At 53.8% G+C, this 22,996-nt stretch overlaps 5 protein-coding genes across 5 annotated transcripts; all 5 read right to left on the reverse strand.

Moving 5' to 3' along the window:
- Positions 1-86: 86 nt before the first annotated feature.
- Positions 87-767, reverse strand: JKF63_03947 (uncharacterized protein; the record flags this gene model as incomplete). The annotated part of the gene is made up of 1 exon (XM_067899943.1): positions 87-767. The coding sequence occupies one exon, from the start codon at positions 765-767 to the stop codon at positions 87-89; it is 681 nt and encodes a 226-aa protein (XP_067755149.1).
- A 1,852-nt stretch (positions 768-2,619) lies between these two features.
- On the reverse strand, positions 2,620-3,672 carry JKF63_03948 (uncharacterized protein; the record flags this gene model as incomplete). The annotated part of the gene is made up of 1 exon (XM_067899944.1): positions 2,620-3,672. One exon carries the CDS (start codon positions 3,670-3,672, stop codon positions 2,620-2,622), a length of 1,053 nt encoding a protein of 350 aa, XP_067755150.1.
- A 3,579-nt stretch (positions 3,673-7,251) lies between these two features.
- JKF63_03949 (uncharacterized protein) lies at positions 7,252-8,367 on the reverse strand (the record flags this gene model as incomplete). The annotated part of the gene is made up of 1 exon (XM_067899945.1): positions 7,252-8,367. One exon carries the CDS (start codon positions 8,365-8,367, stop codon positions 7,252-7,254), a length of 1,116 nt encoding a protein of 371 aa, XP_067755151.1.
- A 4,945-nt stretch (positions 8,368-13,312) lies between these two features.
- On the reverse strand, positions 13,313-13,936 carry JKF63_03950 (uncharacterized protein; the record flags this gene model as incomplete). Its single annotated transcript, XM_067899946.1, has 1 exon — positions 13,313-13,936. The coding sequence occupies one exon, from the start codon at positions 13,934-13,936 to the stop codon at positions 13,313-13,315; it is 624 nt and encodes a 207-aa protein (XP_067755152.1).
- A 2,172-nt stretch (positions 13,937-16,108) lies between these two features.
- On the reverse strand, positions 16,109-20,617 carry JKF63_03951 (uncharacterized protein; the record flags this gene model as incomplete). Its single annotated transcript, XM_067899947.1, has 1 exon — positions 16,109-20,617. The coding sequence occupies one exon, from the start codon at positions 20,615-20,617 to the stop codon at positions 16,109-16,111; it is 4,509 nt and encodes a 1,502-aa protein (XP_067755153.1).
- Between the last annotated feature and the right edge of the window lie 2,379 nt (positions 20,618-22,996).

The raw sequence follows: 22,996 nt of genomic DNA on the forward strand, positions 1-22,996 counted from the left end.
CCCCCCCTCCCTCTTCAGGCCTTCCATCACCACCACCACCACCTCCAGCGATAAGCGCGCCGCCGATGCCAGTCGCTGGACTCACCTTAGTGCTTCTTTACGGCGCCAGAAGCACGAGAGGCTGCGCGGTTCTCCTCGTCACGCCTGCTGTAGATCATGGCGGTGAAGGGGTTTTCAAAGTATTTGGTGGAAATGTGATATACAAGCGCTACCCAGCCAGTGAGTACCGCCCCAACGGCGTTGTTCTGGGCAATGGAGGTGGCCAGAAAGTTTAGCGTAGCCCCGAGGTACATGGGATTCTCGAAATGGCTGAACGGGAAGGTCGTCACGCGTTCCTCCATCAGAATACCAAAGTAGTCACCAAGATACGTTCCCGTGACACCGAGACGAAGAAAAGAGGATACAACCAGCGTAGTGCCTGTCAGCATCAGTGCAGTACCGATACCGCTCATGACGGAGCGCACCACACCCACGTTGCCGGCACCGAAGGCATGGGTAGGAAGAATGGGGAGTTCGGTTCCTGGGGTGTTCGCCATCGCATTGTAAAACAGGTAGTCGCGAACCCCACTGGCAACAAAAATGGCGGCTGCTAAGAAGTACGCACCGGCTTTTTTCCCTCCCAACGTCTTCTCGATTGTGTGACGGTGATACTCGTTTCGGGCAACAATGTTCCATACCGTGGGCAACCCCGCAATGGCTACGGCAGCCATCCCGAAAGAGCGATAGTGAATGCTGGCCATACCTGGAGTGGTAAAGGAATACAGCATCGGGGTGTTGTTGTATAGCCTTTTTTTTTAAATGCTCGTGAATGAGTGAGTAAAAACGATGGACAACGATCAACAAAAAAGTGAGCAATGAAGGCGGTACAGATTTGGTCGTTTTTTTTTGTGTGTGTGTGTTTGTTTGTGTGGAGGGGTGCAGCACAGTCGTGTGGCCCAGCAGTTCATGCAAACAGTGTCGAATTATCTTCCGAGAAGAGAGAGGGCACACATTATTCCAAGAAGGGACAAACGGGAGAGTGGGTGGGGAGGGTGGGGAGTGGGAGTGTGTGTGTGTATAAGTTAAACAGAAAGAGAGAGTTGTGTGACTTGGGTGAGTAGTCATCACTGCCTACATTGCACGTCCCCCCCACTACACGATGCAGGGTCGATTCCCCTACTTTAGGGCCCCTCTTTTTTACGCATCATAGCCCACCCAAATTTTGTCGTCAGCACTTTCTCCAGTCTCCATTGTTTACACAGGATAAGGCCTCTGGCCCCACCCCCAATGTTTTTGGGGGGAGGGGAGGAGGGTGGGCTCCACAGTGAACGGGGGAAACAAAAACTCAGGCGCAAGGCTACGGACCTCGTGAGAGATCAAGGAGACCCGAGCTGGTGGCAAACGGAGAGGCGTGACCAGACACACAAACGCTTTATGAACTGAGTATGTCGTTGTTGAAGGTGGGCTGAGAGAAAGAAATTGGCAAAACAAGAGAAAAAAGCTAGAATAACAGAACGGACAGCGCAGCATTGCCGGGGTTTTCTTGGAGCTCAAGGAAGAATGAAGAGAAAGGGAATAGGGTGGAGTGTCATATCTGCGCCTACGTCAAACACACAAACACACAAGATGATGACATCAAAAAAAAAAAGGATGACGATAAGATGAACAAAGGTGAGCATCAAGACTTTGGCACCAGCAGAGATGCGGCGCCCAGAAACAAAAAAAACAGATAAAATTGTATAAAAAAAACCCCAAAGGCGCCTTTTTCGTGCCGTCGTCCTCTATTTGGATGGAGGAAAGGGGGGAAGGGGTGAAGGGGGAAAATAAAAGTGTGTGTGTGTATAACTGTATGCGTGTATACATGAAAAACAATGTGTATATAAATATATAAATATATAAATAGAAATACTGTTGGTTTTATGGTTTCAAGCGAAGTGGTCCGGAGAGGGGTCAAGAAAATGACAGAGTGCGCAACAACCCACGATACTAAGAATAAAAAAAAAAGATACAAGAAAAAAATACGTGGACACACTGTCCAACCACACCCACGCCAATACATTCAACACCGTGGTGTCCCCCCCCCCCCCCCACTACCCTCCCCAATGCTTTGATACCAGTAGGCAACAAGCGGCTCAGAGTGCACAAATCATCACATCCTCCGATACACCCGATGTTGCCCTGGTGGAGAAGAGGAAAAGGGCGACGACAGGGAGGCAAATCCCCTAAAAAAACTCACAGGACTGCAGCTACGATAGCAATGAAGAAAAGAAGGACCAGCAGTGCATAAGAGTCTACAAGCCGCAGCGGCGAGACACACACACGCACACACACGTATATATATATATACACATATATATATATATATATCCCATATCGCAGCCATGGAGAGAAGTTATGCTCCTCGCACCACCTTCCCGGGACACAGCAACAGACATATATACATATATACATATATGCTTTGCAAGTGACACAATGCCATCGCGGATTCGCGCTTGACGAGGGCCCCACGAGGCAAGGCAAGATAGAATCATCGAATATGTGTGATGTGTGTTGTATCTGCCTCGCATGCCACTCCTCTTCTTTACTTACAGTTGTGAGCTCCGTCTCCTTATATGCGGCACCTTCGATTCTTCATCGATGTTACTTACGGGATCGGCTCTTCAGGCGGTCCACGTAGCTGCCGAGCTTCCTCTGGGCAGCAGGTTCTTGCACCATCTCTAGAAAGATGCGTAAGTCACGAGCCCGCTCCTCCTCTGAATCGAGCATCTGGAGGTACTCTCTGCGGATCATGTCACGCACCGTCCATCGGGCTTTCTGTGACACAGAGAGAAAGCGCTCCGCTTGCTGATACGCAAGCTCAATTGCCTGCTCGTCGTCGGTGGCTACCTCGTCAATCAGACCCAGCTTTTGCGCTTCATCAGCCACAGGAGTTTCCCCCAGCTGCAGCATCCGCTCTGCCTGGCGAGGACCCAAGAGATACGCGTAAGCTGGTATCATCCACGGCGGTGCCACAAGTCCTAGCTTGGACTCATTGAGACCGATGCGATACAGGCGATTGCTGTTCGTGTTGTCCTTCGGTCCACGAGCCATGACGCGATAGTCGCAACCGATCGCCATCATGCACCCCCCCGCCGGGGAGTTGCCCGTGATGGCTGCGATAATCGGCTTCGGGAAGGAGTTGAAGATCAGCCACATCTCTTGAAAGCTCTGCCAGAAGGCGCCAATACGCTCTGGTTTCGGGTTGTGCACCTCAGCAAAGTCAAACCCGGCAGAGAATACAGTCGGGATTGCAGAAGAGATGATCACAGCCTTTGTCTCCTCGTTGCTGCCAAGCCACAGCATCCACTGGTTCAACTCTTGGAAGAACTCCAGGCTCAGCGAGTTCACAGGGGCGCGGGCCATCTGCACGTTCGTGATGCCCTTCTCATTTGTGTTGATCTTCAGAAACTTGGGGACCTCCGTCGGCTTCTTTGGCGGCTCAAACTCACGCTCCGCGTCACCGCTGTGTTCGCCGTCCTCGTGCGGTGCGTTCACAGCCTGCGTGCGGCCTTGCTGCTGCGGCGCACGCATCTGCGGCGGCACGCCGGGCGGTACCTGCGACTGGAAGCGGTACTGCGGGAGCTGCTGCAGCGCCGACGCCACACCAACGGCGCCAGCGCAGCGGGTGAGAGAGTGAGAGATGACACGGCGCATGACTGCGGGAGCGGATACGAGACCAAAGGAAAAAAGGGAGGACAAACAGAGAGAGGGAGAGACACACACACACAGAAGTGACTTGGCCAGCCGTTTATAGACAAAACCCCAACTCGGCAGCGCAGTGTGGACTACCAGGAAATGAAGAAGTGCCGCAAACGGAGTTCGACGCACAAGCGGAAAGGAGGAGAGAAAGACAAAAGAGGAGGGGAGAGGGAAAGTGTGTGAGTGTGAGTGTGTGGGGGGGGGGGGGGTGACGACCGAATGAGGCACCTGGGCCTACCTGGCGACACAACCCGAGGCAAAGGCCGGCGGTGTCCGCGATGTTCGATCCAAAAGACCGTGCGTGGGGACGGTGGTCTGTGCAGCTGCAGCTGTCTGATGTGTGTATGGTTGTGTGCGATGGTGCACAATCCTGCGCAACGCATACATTCACACCTTACATCTCAATATTTTGATTCTTCATCGGTTGTTGTTGTTTTTATCTACGACACAAATGTATAGTTCGAAACGTTGTGAAGTCCTGCAGAAAAAAAAACAAAAGTTCTCAGCATTTTTGCATACACACACACACACACAGTGACACACTTCTCCTCACGCATTGCGTGTGCGTGCGTGTGTATTCACACGGGGTATCGTGGCCTCTGTGGAAGGGGGAGGGGGGGGGAGGGGGAGGAAGCTCAAGGTCCGTAGAGGATTGTTCACGGCAGCGCTGGGCCTATTCACGAATATCACTTTGGCCTCGTGTTGCAAGTCCCACCCCCGCCCTCCCCCTCACTCCTCCAGTGCGCTTATCATTCAACTCGTGCTCTACTCACGGTGGATGAGGACTGATTTTTTTTCCCCTGGTCAGCAGGCGAGGACGGAGTGGGATGTGGCCAAGATCGCCCGAGTATTTTCGCAAATAAAGATATCACACTAAATTGCGAATATGTCGAAGGTGATAGAGAAGTCTCCAAAGACGTCATTCCATAGACAACCGCCCACCTCAGAGGTGACATAGACGGCAGTGTCACTTCTATTGCGGGGGGAGGGGAGGGGGGGGGCTTTGCCCATCCCTACATGTGGATACACGTACGCGTAACAATAAGAGGCGGCTTTGCCTCGCCACGAAGCGAGTACTGCACACTCGACAACACCCCTAGGTACAGGCTTTGCTGGCAGGTAAGAGGTCTAGAGACAGGAAACCATGAGAAAAAAAAAGAGTGAGCATCGCGCTAGGATACCCATGCACGCGAAGTCAGAGAAAAAAACATCAAAGGTCGCACTGTATGTATATACAGATATGTACATCTCAGCGGCAGCCTAAAAAGAAGAATAGAAAACAAAAAAATGAGCAGCACAGAGAAAAACTGGAAAGAAGAAAAAAAGGGTCGCTCTGGGTGCACACACTCAAGGCGCATGGCATCTTTCAGCGTGGGTGAGAAGCCTCCTCCCTTTCTCCCTCCCCTCCCCTCCTATACATATATAGATATATATATACATATATACATATATATATATAATTGGGTGAAAGTCTCTACAGCCCACTTCTGGATCAAGGGTGATCCGCTAATGTCCCATTTGGGGCTCGGGGGTCCTTTGCCCCGTGGATGAGGGTGGGGGTACCGTGGAAGCGGTATTTTCCTCTTCCGGCACTTCGGTGTCGCTCTGGTGCAAGTATTGTGCACGGCCGTAGAGCGCGCCAGAGCGGCGGCGGCGGAACAGGGGTCGGTACTCGTGCTCCACCTCCTTTACGTAGTCCTTCACCTCCCGCAGACGCCGCATTTCAGCATCCGTCTCGCTGGACTCCTCGGGTGACGTTCTGCGAATCTCTGGCGCACCGATGTGGAGTTCATTCGTCACGCCAGTAATGCACGACGATGGATGGGCGCTCAAGTAGCGATCCGAAAAGATAAAGTAAGCGCCTTTATTCAATATTCGACGACGATGGTGCTTCGTGTTCGCTCCCAGCACCTCAGACGACGAATCCCGGTTGGGAAAAAAAGCGAAGGTGTTGGTGCTGTGGTCTGAGCAGCCCCCGCCCGTCGTCCAATCAAGGCTACCCTGCAACGCCTTGGTTTGCTCTAGGCGGCGCTGTTCCGTCTCCCTCTCCGCTGCGGCCTGGAAGCGCTCCTTCACATGTGTCCTGCGCAGCGGTGTACTTGCCGGTGTGACCATCTCGAGGAGAGTGATCACATCGTCTAGCAGCACGGTCTCTTCATCGATCACAGCAGTACCAATGACAGGCTCGTCGTACTTTTTTTCGAAGATGGAAGGTAGAGCCTCAGGAAGCAGCTCTGGGGCTCGACCAGCGGGAGGTGCTTCACTGATTAACGTATTTGGCCTCTCTTGGGCTTCATCGCCAGACGATCTGCCGTGGCGGCGCCGGCTGGAGCGATGTTCGTGGCGATTACGATCGGTCTCCGTCGATCGTGCGCCGGACAGGGTGTGTAAAAAGAAGCCACGCAAAGCAGAGTTCATTTTCACTCATGCTTCAGTGATGAGGGGCGTTGGTAGAGGGACTCCCTCCGGGTCGAGGAGGGGGGGGAGGGGGGGGAGGAGCGGGGGAGGGGGGCGGGGTGAAGAATCTAGTGAGGTCCAGCTTCTGCGTGGCTGCTAAGACGGTTCCAACGATTGAAAGAACTGAGATACCAAAGTGCAGGTACTGTTGACGAAGGCGCCGTGTGTGTGTGTGTGTATGTGTGTGTGGATGCGGCACCAAGAGGTTTACCTCCAGCAAAACTAGTTGAGGCGCGGCACCTAGGGAGAAAAAAAAGGAGGAAGAAACGGAAGAGTTCGAGCCACAAGCGGGGCAAATGCGCGTGTTCTAGTTCACGTTACAGCACAATCCCGTGCAAGAAGCCTCGAAAACCTAGATTGGGGTGAAGCTTGACTCGTGCCCACACGTCCGATAGGGACAGTCGTGTGGTGAATGCCAAAACAGCCACCACGAGCTTGGACATGGAATGGGCGACGAATCCTGTGGGGGACCGCGCAACAGAGAGCACAACGCTGTTGCGCATTCATCCTTCGGTGGTTTGAGAGGAGGAGAGGGATGGGGAGAATTCGTAGGGGGTGTGAGCAACGAGAAAGTAAACCATCGGGAGGATGTGCAGAGGGCACATACGGTGGCCGTGGTATCAAACGCGGACTTGGACAGCGGTGGAGAACGTCCGTTGGCGATCGTGTTGCAGCGCCCATCAAAACAACAACACAAAGCTCACGGTGTTTTGCTCAGGGTGCAGACCGACAGCGGAGGACGCCAATGTTGAACCCTCTCCATAAAACCCAGGCGGATATTCGGGCATCTCACACTCACGGAGACACATACACACACACACGCATATGAAACACAAGAGTCGACGATCTACACATTGAGAAAAAGAAATCAGGATTACTGAAGAGGACTCCCCCCGTTTTGTATCACCTCCGCCCCCCCCCCCACGTCTTTTGCTGACCCCTTTTTTTTTCCTGGACGAAGTGGGGTGACAGCGGCCGTGGCGAGGCTGCAACTCCATATAGAAAGGGATATCATTACAGACAGCCTCACATCTTTGCACTCAGCGGATGAAAACCAGAATGAACCACAGCAACCACTCATGTCGGCAAGAAGCAGGCAAGGGACTCCGCAATGTAATTCGGTAACAGCTCCGTCTTGCCTTGCCTCTCCGCCTCCTCCACCTCTGCGACTCCTTCGACACCGCTTAGGACGAGCATGCTTTGGCACCCGGCTGCATTGCCAAAGGCGACATCGGTAGTCAAACGATCGCCGATCATGATGCACTCACCTTTCGGACGCTTGATACCTTCGGCCTCGAAGAGGAGATTTGCCATGTCTATATTAGGCTTCCCACACACCGCATCCGGCCGTTTGCCGACAGCAGTGCACAACGCGCTCACCATAGACCCCGCGCCTGGGATCATGGCGCCATCGCGGCCAAGTGGAATTTGTGGGTCCTCGTTCGTCGCGACGAACAGCGGTGGCGCGTATGTGCTGTCTCGAAAAGCCGCCGGTGGTCCCTGCAGAATAAGTGAGCCGTACGCCAATTTGAGGACGTTGAAGTGCTTGTCTAATCCAATAACCACGGCAACGGCCTTCAGATCGGATAGCGAGATGTTTTCTGCATTACCGGTGCCGGCTTGCACCATTCGGCAGGTGTTTCCATCACAGAGCACAAGGCGCTGTTGCGGCGGTGGCAGGCACGGCACGCGCCACGGGTCACTGAGCGCCTCCACGTTATAGCCTCCGGCGCGTTCCGCATCATGTAGCTCCACACCGTATGTGATAAATCCTGGAGCCAGCACCTGCTGGAGCTCGTCGTGCAGTCCCTGTTCGCCAATAACAAACACGTTACCGTGCACCAACGGTTCCTCGCCAGGTACCTCTGCTTTTCCAAGAAGTTGTTGCAAGCGCAGCGCTGCCGCGAAAGCGCTATTGTAGCACTCCTTTGCTGTCACACCATCGATCCCTTTCTTTTTGAAGCTCTGGAGAAGCTCCTCGCGTGACAGCGATGCATTGTTGCTGAGAAAACGGATCTTCTTCCCTTGATCGCGCAGGTACTGGAGCGTCTCTGGCACACGGCTGATCACGTGCCCGCCGCACCAGATCACACCGTCTATATCGAGCAGCACGTACTTCAGGGGTGAGGCCACCAGTTGCGCAGCCAGGGTCGGTGTTATCCGTTGTGGCATCGGTTTAGAACAACTATACATACGTATATACTTTCACGGGCGCTCGCTGCTTCTTTTTTTCCCTCGGCATGTGGAGTAGCAGAAACATCGTAGGAAGCGGGGACACGGGAAGAAGTATTCGCAAAAAAATTTTTAAAAATGCAGCCCAATTCTTTCACGGCGACGCGGGACTTGCTTGTGGGGTCACACCACAGCAACCACAGCGAGAGAGTCACCGCTGTGTCATACCACGTGCATCACCGCAGAACCAGGGAGAATGTCTTCCGTACGATTGAACACGCAGAAGACAATCGTGTGTCCACAAAAAAAAAGGAGAGCCCACGAGAGATGGACGAATGAATGTTTGACTGGATCTTCACCAGGAGTTTTTTTGTGTGTGTGTGTATCCACTACCTTCATCGCCTCTGTTTTTTTTTTATTTGATTTCAGCAGAAATATAGTTTTGGAGATTCAAACATGTCAATGACGAGGCCATTCGGGAAATCCTCAGGAAGTGGGCAGGATGGGGGTAGAAGGGAGGGGGGAGGGGGAAGAAGACTTGAAGAGCGAAGGTTCGCTGCTTAGTGAGACCTTTTCTCCTCAACCACTCACCGGATAATGGACATAGTTGCATCCAGAGTTCGGTAGGCAATCCGGCATCCGGGTTTCTACTTCGATCACGGTGCGCATGCTCCCCCGCCCCGCCCCACAGCGGCCATCTAACTCTCACCGCGATGTAATCTCCGACGCTCTTGCTAAACTCGAGGAACCACACCAAGCAGTCTACCCACAACCCGCACCCCATGCGGCATCACAACGTTGCCGCCCCCTTCGTCTCCCGTTTTGGGGAGGGACCGGTGGCGAATAGTGGACCTAGGATTCCTGTAGAGCACAGGTGACTAGAGAGCCAACGCCGTCACTACACCCGCATGAACATCACAGTGGGAAAGGATGTGCGAGTCTCCGATGGTTCAGTGGGGCGGTCTGGGCTGGGACTCAATGAGCGTCATACTGGCAACCCACAGCAAGTCTCACTCCACTTGACAGCTCCCCCGTCTTCATGAGATACTCCACATGGAGAACGAGAGAACGAGGATTCGGGACTGTCAAGCATCTTTTTTCCCCTCCTCTACAGCGTTCCGTGACGAATAGGTTCATCCGTGCCACCGCCCACCCACCCACCCACCTTCAGCACGATATGTAGTGAGAGTAAGGGGAGTCCACAGAAGCTGTGTGTGTGTGCCATAGAATGGGCGTCATCACAGGTCCACTATTTTGATGTTTGACCATGAGGCTCGAAAAAGCCGCTGCACCAAGGCATCAACGTTCGTGTGCGTGTTTTTTTTAGAGTGCGAAGCTTTAGCTTCGACAACAAACAACCACTGCAAGAGGGGAGAATGGGTGGATGTAATGCAGCCGGTCTTCGTGGGTACCGAGAAATGTCCGCGTGGTAGAAGCAGCTGGTCTTTGCTCCAGCAGCGTTTTTTTGTGATTTGAAAACAAACAGAAAAAGATGAAATCTCTTTGTAATACTGCTCACGTACGGGGTGAAGAGCCCCCGAAGCGCCGGTGAGATGATAGACGAGTTGGACCCTCTATACATGAAAAATACGGATTTGGGGGGGGGAGGGGGGTGATGAGCTTCAAAAATCTCCCCGATGAAGCGAACACTGCGATAAAAAAAAAAAGAAACGACGTCGTTAGAGAGAGTGCAACACTACATATATTAAGCGGTGGGATTGAGATCGGAACACGGTACTTGCATCACCCTTGTGGAAGCGGCATGCTCACATGTGAGGATCACGACGCTTATGCAAGCAATCCACCGCACAGGGCTATGCGATGCACGAGGTGAACAAAGTGTGAATGACATTCGTTCAGATCACACGCAGTCCTAGGTGACTGTTGGTGTAGAGGCTGGGCCACACCGACCGATGCTCCGCATGACACCCGCGTCTTAGTGGGAGTCCAGATTCGAAGCTCGCCTCTCAAGAAGTGGGTGCAGCTCCAAGCAGAGTCGCCACACGGAGGTTTACTTTGGCATTCATACAACGCTCTACCACGGCTGTTTCACACGACCCGATAGATTTTGTCACAGGTGGTTTGGCAGAGTAGAGTAACACCTGGCCCAATTACTGCTTTTCTTTTTCTTTTTTTTTTGGCATCGGAGGAAACAAAAAAAAAGTCTCGAAACGCAAGAAAAAATATATTAGCGGTGGACAGAAGAAAGTAAACAGCCGTGTTGGACTCAGTGCCGGTGCGTCTTGATTTCAAAACGGCGGTACACGCGTGGACACCAGAGACCCCCCTATCCCGCCCTCTCTCGCTCCACTGCCGTGTGGTTATCTAATTCCCTTGCAGAGTACGAGCAAATATCCCCACGCGCGCATTACTCACAACTACATGAGATGGGACGACAGAAAAAAAAAAGAAAAAAAAAGTGTGTGTGTGTGGGGGAGGGGGGGGTCGAATCACCGCATATACATACTACTACTCCTGTGGAGGCGTTGATATCCCCGCAGACTGAGTCATCCTCACCTTGACTGAGTCGCACACATGGATCACCATCACACGACACACCATGCCAAGCAGACAGGAGACACTCTAATCAATCTGTTGATGATGTTTTTTTCCTTTCGTTTTTTCGAATATAGGGTCAAACTAATGGATAAAAAACACATCACGAGAGGCACTGTTAAATATTTTCGCATGTAATCGCGGCGGTGAGGCGTGGCGCCACAAAAATCACAGATTCACATTCCACAGTCGAACGGTGGGTCTCACATTAGATTGGGAAGGGGGGGCGGAGGAGGAGAAAGAATGGGTGGGTTGGGGGGGGGGGTAAAAGAGGTGGAAGAAAAAATCCCCTTTGGGTACTTCGTTCCGCTTTGAATTTGGGCATCCATCTTCACGGAATGCCCTTCTATCGGAGAGGATCGGGGTAACTCTTCGAATTCTGCGCTTCTCCTTCTTCCCCACTCTTCTGGTAGGAGAGAGAGAGAGACGTGCAGACCACCTCCGGGGAACGGAGGTGGCAACAACCCTCATGATTCACACAACATATATTTGCCATCCATAATGAATGTGGTTGGAGAAAAGTTGAGAGACAAAACCGGCCTGTTGCGGATTGAAGCCACTTTGGAAAAAACAAATCACACATATATATGAATATAAATAAATATATATAAATAGATATATTTATAAGCGTACACAGACCCCTACATGAGAGCACAAAGCGTAGACTGTTGGGGGAGGAGGGGAGGGGTGGTAACGGAAAGGGAGACAAGCATATAAACCCACGACAAGTAGTGATCGCCACATAATGAAAGCTGTGCAAAGCCCATTGGCCACTTCATCTCTGTAGGCAGAAAAAAAAAGCATTCGGAGGAGAAGTTGGGCAGGGGGTAACCGAGTCCAGGACCCAAACAGCGGTGGATTCCCTCCTTCCCTCCCCCTCTCCCAATCAAAAGAGACACAGACTGGGGGAGATCTCTACGAAATAGGCAGCTGGAGCGGGAGAGGGGGAGACGAGAAAAAGAAATAAATTCGATCCGCACCGTCAGAAGAATCAAAAACAACTACATCACGATTCCCGCCTCGAATACGTACGCACATAGGCAGAGGGAGGAGGAGGAGGAGGAGGGCATAACTGTAGCACGCTCTGGCTCAAAGGCGACGAGAGAGAGAGACACGCGCGCGGGGTGAATCCGCAACTAAAAAAAAACAGAAAACAGGGAATCCTCGGGCCTAGGCAGGTGTGACCCCCCTCTCCTTCTTCAGAGGACATGCCATACCCCTGTGTTCTCCTTTCCGCAAGAAAAATAGCCGCTGTCTTCGGTGTTGGAGGTACGCTAAGGTGTTTACTCACCCCTTTCTCTCTCCCCCACCGATTTTTCCTCGAAGGATTGGTCGTCCAAGTCAGAACGGCCCTCCTCCGCGCCGGCATCGACTTGTGAGGCTCTCAAAAGGGGGCGAAAACGCGAGGAAAAAACGCGATACAATAAAGAGAGCGGTTTTAAACACAGATGATAGAGGGCCAACAACGGGTCACTTTTGCTATGTGGAAGAGGAGAGGGGGAAAGAAGTAAAAATAGATTTGAAAACGTGTGTACGTTGCGGACTGCCGGCTAAGTGGGACTACACCTCAACGCAGCTCTTCTGGTAGAGGTTCCGGTTTCCTCTGGGGTGGCACCACCGTGCAGCGCGGGAAGGCCCCCGCCTCCCTCTCTCCAAGGGAACACACACAGACACACAACTCAGACAATATAAAGCAACGATGTAAGATACGCAGACGCATTTGCAACGCAATCGACGACTGTCAAGCCCACTCGTCCAGGAGGGGTGTGGTAGGGAAAGACGGGCGAAGAATGCAGATGCTGCAAAGCAAATGAAAAAAAACAAATTTGGGATGATAAGAGCAAAAAACTCATATAACAGGCGGACACCGGTCCAATGCCACAGACACAGAGTAGAACGCGCCGCCGCCCCCCTCCTCCCCGATTGGGGAAAGAGAAAAAAGAGAACAGAAGTACAAAAACAAAATGATAAAGGACAAGCTCATGTTTCTCTGTGAGGGAAACGAAACAAAAAAAGGGAACGTGAAGAATCAAGGGCAAACATCGAATTGGCCTCCCAGTGTCGTCCCGCCCTGTCCCGGGCTCACCCCTCATATAAACACGCACCTGCAGAAACCGTGCTTTCAATGGGGTGGGGGCGGAGAGAGAAAGAGCGGAGACTTGACCAGACATCACCACATGTATTCAGAGGTCAACAAAGCACGAGCCTCGTAAATTTTTCCCCCTTTCAGAAAGAACAGAGCTTGTGACGCACACAGCAGCAACACCATCAAGAGCACCGCACGCCGCGCTCCGCTCCCTATGATCCTCACTCCCTTCAGGAGGACCCTGGCGCACCCGTAGACACACACACACACACACACACACACACACACACTCATTGGTAGTGTAGCTGAAAACCAGGTGGTACATTAAGTTACGTGCTCACGAATGTACTGCGACTCGCCATAGGGGGCTGGGCTTGGCGTGTAGATGTATACACACGTATCGGGAGACTTGAGGTGATTGGGAGCGACAATCCTACATGCCGACTCACGTTCTTCCACTGCATGGGGGGAGGTCGAGCAGCCGCATGAGCCATCGCTTTGGAGCCCTGCCCCCTCCATCTGGCAGCAGTCCACAATCACGAATCCACCCTGATTGAGGGCTTTCTTCACCACGTCATTCGGAAGCCCTGAATAACTTGGCGGTACGGCGCTATCTGGCTCCAGGGCTGCGTGGCCTGGTCCTTCGCGTGGGGTAGTCGTAGGCTCACTGCACACAGGTATACAGATTCTGGAGACATCGACGGCAACGAGGTACTTTTGCAGCCGGTGCCACAGTGACTCATCACGGATCAACGCGTTCCCCAAAGCGGGGCACCGACTCCGCGACGAGGAAGGTGCCGGTAGTGCCTCTGGGAGGCGTTCGATATAGCGCTGCAGCTCCTCTTGTGCGGCGGTGCGCCAGTGTGTTGCTTGGCTTTCGAATGCGGAAGCCGCGCTCGCGGCTGAGCGGTAGGCGCGGAGGACGATAGCCGCAAACCCCACAACCATGCCTGAAAAGAAAACCAGCACCACCACAACGCCAGCATTGCTGCTCTGTGTGCTGGGAGGCGGCATTTGGGATCCCTCCATTCTTTCCCTCTCCACACCTCTCCCCAAATACCAAAAAAAAAGAGACTAAACGTACAGGTTGAACCTCTCTGACTTCTACACGCACAAACTCATGTACAAATACATACACATATAAATATATAAATGCACATATATATATTTACTAATACTCACCTTGGAAGCCCAACAACGCGCAAGACACGCGACAGCCGGTGTTTTAGAGGCGGTTCAGTCAATCGGATCCAACAAATGAATCCTTCAATCGTGTATGGTGGGGGCAAAAAAAGGGGGCGGTTGGTGTTGCCTGGGGCGCCAGAGATAACAGGAGGAGAAAGAACAAGTAGGAATGTTGAGACACCGCCCCCGCCACAGGGGGGGGGGAGCAACATACGTAAGTGGGGTACCGGCAGGCGAAGTAAAAATGATGTGCCTCCATGCAAATCATGGGAAAGATGCACTACTGCACCGTGTTGGTAAGCTCAGCGCCCTACCCCAAACCCATGGTGCACTGCAGGGCGAGGCGGCCGAAGACTTCTCCGCTTCAACCCCGCTGTTTAGTTTTGTTGAATTCGATGTATTGGAGGCAGTGCAAATAGTGTCCCTACACCTCCTCGTTTAAGCATAGGCTCTGCTGGGGGGGGGGGGGGGGGGGGGGGGAAGGAGGAGAAAGGAGGAGCAAGGGCGGTTAGCTGTGGCCCCTCTCTGCGCGTATATATATTATATAAATAATATATATACCGGTCGTGTATATTCTTGATGTGCTCCTAGTAGAACGAGCTCTTCTCATGAACTCCGAAATTGAATGACGGCAGAGCAGCCAGAGGATTCCTGTACTCGAGGCAGGGTGCAGGGAAGGGGGGTACTTTCATTGCAGGATATAGGGTACCACGCATCTGTGTAGGAGAGTCACGTCCAGTAGTCTACCTGCGCGTGCCTCTTCATTCACAGATTCTCAGACACAATCGCTGTGCCTTCCCCCCCCACCCCCCCCCCCTCCAGTGTACTCTATACCCTTTGAATCGCCCCTCCCACTACTTTCCTCTCGTCATTGCCGTTGGATCGCTCATCCGACACTGCACCTTCCTGGAGATGCTTCAGTTTCGGGTCAATGTGGTTGACCTTTGCCCAGTAAAAGCCGAATGCCATCACGACAAATAAAAGCGCCCAGCTGTTGAGAAATGGCAGAAATTCGTGATCGGACTTCATGACTGGTGGGGTGGGGGGTGGGAGGGGGGTGAAGGTGAGGGCATGGGAGGTGGAGATGTTTGTGCAACGTAGACAAGAAATTGTGGCGGTCGAATTGAGGAGTTCGGGTGGTGTTTTTCTTTCTTTTTCCTCGAAAATGTCCACGTAAATGTACCGCTGAGGGAAACGGTGGGTGTTGCAAAGATATGTTTAGAGTGCGAAGTGGGCCATGTCGATATACGTATAAGGAGGTGTCCAGGGGGTGAAGAATACAAAACTTGGTGCAACTGTACGGCGATGAGCCCCTCCCCCCCCACCCCACAGTCCACTCCAGGTCCTCACTCAAGTTCGGCAATCTCAAGAAGAGGAGAATTCGTTTTTGTTTTTTCCCCATCCCGCCGCATGCATCGCGCACCGATTTCTGTTGCATGCAAGCAGAGCTACCCGTAGGCAGCGAGGAACAACGGTGGTTGCATAGGCCACGAGTGGCTTTTGGTTGTTCTTCTTTGACGAATCGAATATCCAACCCGCCCGCGTGTCATCGTCTTTCGGGTGAGAGAGTGGGGAGGGGAGGGGGGGGGGCGACTTTTCTATCAAAATATAATAAAAACAAAATGCATGACACACTCTCGAATGGCACAACGGCGCCACACATGCACAACAAACGAGCACACCAGGCATCATTACGTTAATAACATCCCTCCCTCCCCCCCCCTCCATCATCATCGATTATGCACGCGTTTTTTTTCTACGTTAATTCGTCATGCGTGCCGCTCACCAGCCTGTCGACACGACCACCAACGCCAGAAGGAGGAGAAAAGAAGGAGTGGGAGGGAAGAAGAGAGAGGGGAGGGTGACAGGGGCACCGACAGACTTTACCTTACCCAGGACTTCCCCCTTCCTCCTCTTGGACAATTCCATACACACTCACAGGCTTCCGAGGATGTGCATGAAGGCGGCGTTGTTGCCATGCTCTTCCTTGAAGTACTCGCACAGCTGCGGGTGCTCTCGCAGCGCCTGTGTCAAGACCTGATCTGGCAAGTTCACAAAGAAGTTACTGCACTCTCGATAATAGCGTTCTGTGAAGAGGATAACCCCTTTCCACAGCTGCGGGTCCGTGTCCCAGACGGAGGCCCGCTCGAGAGGCGTCAAAATGGTCTGAACGACAAAAGTGATGAATTCTACATAGCGGCTCCGCAGAAACAGCGTGGCTGCCTGCAGCACAGTAGCCATGAGCTGCGAGGGGACAGGCGGTGGGTGCACGAGCTCCAGTAACGCCTTCTGCACCTCGGGTGGACCGTACAGCTTCTCCACGGTCTTGTTGTCAAAACTGCGCGTCAGCTCGAAGCAGAGGTTCACCACCTCCTTCGTGGTGCCCACACTGATCGGTGGCAACGCGTCGGCTTTTTTCTTCTCATTTTCCGCACCCGCAGACGGCTCCATGTCACTGTACGCACCGTCAAGAACACCGCCAGTCGTGCTGCCCAGTGCGTCGCCGTGCAACGGGTTGGGGAGAGTCGAGGAGGCGAGCCGCGACTGGCTTTCCTGCGGGGCCCGATGCAGGTACACGAAGAAGTCAACACGTGTCAGGCCACGCGGCACACCGTCTTGGAAGGAGACTGGGCACTTGACAAACACTTCACGCAGCACCTGGACCTCAAAAGCGTGCAGCTCCGTCGCATCTAGCACATACGTCCGTTCCTTCGCGGAGAGCCGGTGGAACGCAGTATGGTAGTGGCGCTGGAACTGCAGCTGTACCTGAACAAACAGCAGAAAAGAATTGAGGTAGGTCTGCTTCAGCTCTGCTGCAGACAGAAAGCTGAGAAATGGTGCAACGTATCGAATATCAAGCAGCGAGACGGATTCGGCGGAGGTGCCCAGTGGAATACCGCTGAGCTCGTACATTGCCTTTGCGTGGCCCACAATAGCGTTGCTGATGTTGCGCAGCGCCTCCAGAGTGGCGATCGAAGATGCCGGTTTCGCAGCATCCGTTCGGTCAGCGGATGGCGCCGTGCCGTTGGCCGCCGAGGTAAGTTCCTGCGCCATGACACCGATCTGCTCCCGCACCGCCCACAACATCGACTGGACAAGAGATCGCGCCTCGCGGCAACGTTTGCGCAGCAGCGGCATCACATCGGTTACAAAGCTGAAGGTGTCTGTCTTGAGAAGATGCTGCATCATGCGACGCAAGTCGGCATTCTCTGGCAGGAGCTGCATCATGAGGATGTTGTCACGCTCGACACACTGCTGGAAAACTTCGAGTAAGGCAGGGAACAGCTCGCGAGGCTGGCGAGCGCAGAGCATCAAAAAGAGGCCGAGGCGCCGGTTCAGTACAGCAGACATGCGCACACGGTCTTTTGCTGTGGCTTCGTCTGTATCGCCTGCGAGTGCCGCCGCCTCGTCCGTGTTCCCAGCGTCCCCACCGTCATGGGTGCGCTTCAGCTTCGAGGATGAAGAGCGGTGATAGGCTGGAATGGCAAAGATCTGCTTCTTCGCATACCGGAGAAGATGTCCCTCTGCCGTTTGGTCTAGGACCGGTGTCCCTTGAGGAGTGGTGGTTGAGAGTAGTTGGTCGATCTCTTTGATGGCGAAGCGGCGCGCGTAGTCGTGCGTGCTGAGACACAGTTGCAGCAAAATGTTCACGGCACAGGTGCGATATACGGGTCGCCGCACCGCCAGGTTCCGCAAGAGCCACATTCCAATCACGCAACTCGCTTTGTCAGCCGAGAGACAGAAATTCTTGTAGAGGTGATGCCACACATACCGAGTGAGCACTGGCGCCTGTAGCAGGACATCGAGCAGAACTAGGTTCAGCCTTGCGGTCCGGATCAGCTCCAGAACGCGACACAGCATATGACTGTAGGTCGACGGGGCGGTGATGGTGTCGTTCAAGAAGCCGAACTCTTGCCTTTCGGTGCTCAGACGAGCAGGAGCCGCAGCATCCTCGTCCCCGGCGCCCCCTCCCGCCTCCGGATCGTCCCGAGACCGTTTCCGACCAATGTACTGGCTGGCACGGTAAACATCGTCATCGTACAGGAAGGCGATGGGGCTGTCAACCTCAATCGAGAAGCCAGCTTCGGAGTGCATAATTTCACTGCCAGCGCCCGCGCCGACGTCGTCCAAGCCTGCGACATCGTCCTCCCCGTGCACTGCTGACGCGCCTCCACCGATGAGAAGAGCACTATTCCAGGTGGCGCTCCGCTCGTGCATTGGGGCCTGCGTGGCGAAGTACATGAACAGAACCTGTAGTGTAAGCTGGTAGTAAGAGCTCGCGAGAAATAGAGGGGCCAGGTCGGCGTTCAGGTTTGCAGTGGTCGTGACCCCTGTGCCGTTCGCTGCGGTTTCTCGCTGCGCCTGGGCTCGCGTCAGTTCCCTCCGAAGATGAAGGAGAAGCTCATCCATGGCGCTGTCAGCCAGTGACAAAGGCATCTGCACGAGGCAACGCGAGATGAGGGCCTGCGTGAGTCGGACACGCGCCTCGGCCTCGCCGCGCACGTGCTGATACGCGCCCAGCACGGAGGTGAAGGCGGCCCGCTCTAGTCGCGAGCGGGCGGAGACCTTGCGGAGGATCTGCATGCCGCGTGTGTGCAAGGCCGCGCTATCTTTTACGTGCTCAATCAGCTTCCCAGCCGGAATGGCTTCCACACCCTGGCGCTCCATCTGGCGCAGCTTCTCCACCTCTTCTTTTTGAGCCTGGTAGGCGGCGGCGAGCTGCATCTGCTCCAGACCTCGACGATGCAAGTCCTGGATAGCGTCCTCGCTGAGGAAGTCCATGTGTGAGACGGTCAGCATGACCATGTCCACCAATGCAGATGCCGTCACAGGCCCAAGAGAAGTTTTCAGATACGCTTCGCGCCGACCGAGCAGCGCCCCGCTGTCTTCCTCGTTAAAAAAGTCGTAGTCGCCGTCCCCGCCGCCACCGGCCATCACTCCACTCGTGGTGAGGTGATGCGGCGGTGCGAGAACACGACGACACTCGCGAAGGCGGCCTGCATCACCGCTCTCGGCGCCCCACGCGGACAGAGGAGTCCTATCCTCACCATCGACTGTTGGCGTCCCGTGGTGATCGCTGTCCTCCTCCATCGTGGCTTGGCTTACGGGATCGACGACAAAGACAGCACCGCCAAAGGCAGAGAGAGCCGCCTGCAGAGCACTGAACGCCGCGTCGCTCACAAGGCATACCTCTGTCCCCCCGCCTCCCCTGCCCGTCACGGGTGTCACGTGACGAAGGCGCAATCCCACGCTCAACACCCGCTGCACGCTGCGCTGGACGTGGTACACACGGAAGACGTCTTTTTTGGCACCCCTCGAGGTGCCACGAACGTCGTCGTCACAACCGGCGCCCTCCCTCTCCATCGACTCCATTTGATGGTGCTGTTGGAGAGCGATGTACTGCTGCGCAAACTTGAGCAGCAGTTCCACAACGAAAGCGGCAGCCCGTGAGCAAAGCAGCTCATGCGAGTTGGAGGCCTGCAGCGCCGTGGCGGACGAAGAAGAAACGGCAATATGTGAAATCGCCCACAGGACATCTTCGACCTCCTGCAGAAGAGCCGTGAGTAGGATCGGTGAGGCTTTTTTGCCAGACCGAGAACCGCCACCACCACTCATCACGACACCAACGGCATCTGCCGTTCTGCCGTGCGACCCCGGTATGGGCTCCTGGAGTGCGGCGAACAAAGGCTGCACCATGCCTTCGACCGCGGCCTCCAACTCCTGCACAACGCGCTCCCCTGCCGGTGAGGAGCCGTGACCAGCCAAGGAACCCAGAAGAGCCCAGACGCTGCTCTGCAGGCTTCTCCGCGCGTACTCGTATGATGTGACCCGTCGAAGACTATCCACAGATGTCGTGAACCGCTTCGCCACAATCTCGCGCAAGGAGTGCAGCTCTGACTCCAGGGAAGCCCGCGTCGTCTCTGCCTCATCATCCCCATCAACACAAGCCTTCTCAGCCAAGACGCGGTTGGTGTCAAGAGAGGGAAACACAATCTCTGTCGCCGGCGGGAACACCACAACGGTGGCCCGACTCCAGAATGCAAAGGTGGTGGCATCAGTCGTTGTCGCCGTCTCGTTCAGAAACATGGACAATAGTAGGTAGTCATCGGGGGTGAAGGCCCATTGACTGTCGATGGCGGAGGCCGGGACCGCTTTCTCGCGGGTTTGGTTGCGCCAGAACATACTAGTTGCAGGAGTTACAGACGCATCGGTCGAGCGTGTGTAACGAGTGTGCACGTACTCGAGGACCTCTGCCAGGCTGCGCATTACACATTGCTTCTGAAGCACTTCTCGGCTCGTGCCGCTGTGATTGTTGTACGCATCCAGTAGCACCTCAGCAGTGTGCCGCACCTCATCCAAGTTCTTTAGCCCATGTACAAGCGCTGTAACATCAAGTGCGTCCACCGAGTCCACTGACTCCACAAGAGACACGAGTGTATCCATCTCTTCGTATGCGAGTATTCTGAAACCCTCAACGCGTTTTTATGGACCAAACAAGAGAGGGGAAGGAAGCAGAAGGGTGAGTCGAAGAAATAAAGAAGAGGGGCAGATGATGAGGATGATGATGAGGGAGGGAGGGAGGAGGGGAGATGAAGGGTGAGTCGATTCCCACTGCCGTCGCGCCAGGCGGCTTGTTGATCAAGAACACCACAGGACCAAAAGAGGCGACCAACAAGAGGATACGCCACGCCGTGAAGGAGTAACGCCGCCGCCGCGGACAGACACACACAGACGACTGAGGCCAACTGTACAGAAAAAAAGTGGCACCGCCGGCAAGTACACTTTGCCCGTGGCCCTAGCCGATATTCGGCTCCTCAGGTGTTTGCAATACACCCCTTCCAAGAGAGCGGTTTTGCGACACCCGGACAGTGTGGGGTGTCACACATAAGACTTGATGAGCGTCACGTCTTGATCATCCGATAGCAAAGGAGACACACACATACGCAAAGCAAAGCAAAGCAAAATAGAGAAAAAAAAAGAGAGAGAGAGGAGGAGGAGGAGGAGGAGGGGAGGGCGAGACGGAGCCGTAGTGTCACACCGCAGGACCCCTTCGGAAAGGGGAAAAGAGAGGAGGAGTGGGAAAAAAAAAACGCAACATGTTGAGGCAAAGTCACAACAACAACAACAACAAAAACACAGACATGAGGTGTAAAAAAAATTCTGAATTAGGAAAGAAGTGGAGGGGAGAAGGAGAGAGAGAGAAGTCCCCCCGCCCCCTCGTCCACCTGGGGCACCTCTTTTTTCTCTCACTCGGACTTTTTCTCTATCCCCACCGCTGACCAGGATACGTAAAGGACGAGAAGGGGAGAAACAACAATAAGACGCAAACCAACAACAAAAATACTTTTCTGTTTTGTTCACGATCTTTAAAAAAAAAAAAAACTCGCGCACCAAAACACTTTGACACTGCAGCCCCTACAATAGTACCATGACGGCACTCTCCCTCACCCCCTCTCTCCCAACGAACCCCTACACAGCCTCTTCGCTTCACGTTGAAAAGCCACGTACATGCGCTTAGAGGTATGGCAACAGAGCTAATTTACTAACAAAAAAGTCTTCCCTAAAGCCTTCTACCGAATTTTCGGAGGCCACCACTCACAGCCCAACCCCACAAGTACTGTCACCACGCGGTGCATGTCTCGAATTGCCTCAGGCCCCCCATCCCTTCCCATTCCCTTCCCCTATGCCCCCCTCGGCAGGCAGACAGTCAGTAACAGGCGTGATGCGTTCAAGTCACCTTGAAAACTCGGAGATCGTGTGAATGACGCGCACATCCTCACTGTCGCGGGGATACCCCGACGCACCAATGCCCTGCACACCATTACTGGCATCCATTGCAGAGCATCGCTACGGCACAGATAATCTTTTGCGTCTTTAGAGCATCATATGTGCGGCAAGAGGAGCGGCTCGGCGTTAGCAAATGCGTGTGTGTGTGTGTGTGTGTGTGCACGGTGTGGGGGGAGGGGAGGGGGAGGGGGTTGACCGCTTTGCGTCCCCAGATAGTGAGTGGTGTATTTACTGATACGGGACGCTAGGATGTTCCTTGTGATCAGAAGGGGGGCATGTGGAGACAAAAAAAAAGAGAGGGAAAGATCGAAACGATGATCAAAAAAAAAAAACACAACTCAGCACAACAACGGAGTTAATTTATCAGCAAAACACTCAGGGATTTTCATTCGTCTCTCCCTCCTCCCCCCCCCCTCTCCCTTTTGGCAAATAAAATAAGCGGCAATACGAAGGAAAAAAGCAAAAAAAAAATAATGAAGCAAAGGAATTACAAATATATAAATACAAAATGAAAACCGCCACAGGGCTGGTGTCGCTGGTCAAGGGCGTGTGTGAGGAGAGGGAGTGGGGGGAGTGGGGGGGGGGGGGGGGGGACAGCACCACCACCACCACCAGGTATCGAGGGCTTCTTTAAAAGATATATATATATATATATCCCGAGACTGCCGTTGCTTCACATTCCTTCTCGGACGAGGGGAGAGAGAGGGGGGGGGAAGAGAATTACACACAGCGTCTTCAGAGCAAGACGACACAGTCTGCACTCGGTGATAACATGAAGCCTTTTGCCAGAGAGGAGTTTTCAATGTTATCAATTGTTTACGAGCTCTAAAAGTTAGAGAAAATCAAATCCAACTCTGCGTGCCACGAAGCGCAAATCGGCACAGAGTCATGGAGCCACACACACACATGCACACACACACCGCCGAGCGTCACTCCCACCCATCAGACATCCGTCCATTATATGAGGGGTACAGAGGGGTATCGGCAGAATAGGCAACAACAAAAAAAGCCTAACGAGCATTCAAGGCGTGTGAC

Source organism: Porcisia hertigi, chromosome 31 (assembly GCF_017918235.1).
Source record: "Porcisia hertigi strain C119 chromosome 31, whole genome shotgun sequence".
NCBI classification, from domain to species: domain Eukaryota; phylum Euglenozoa; class Kinetoplastea; order Trypanosomatida; family Trypanosomatidae; genus Porcisia; species Porcisia hertigi.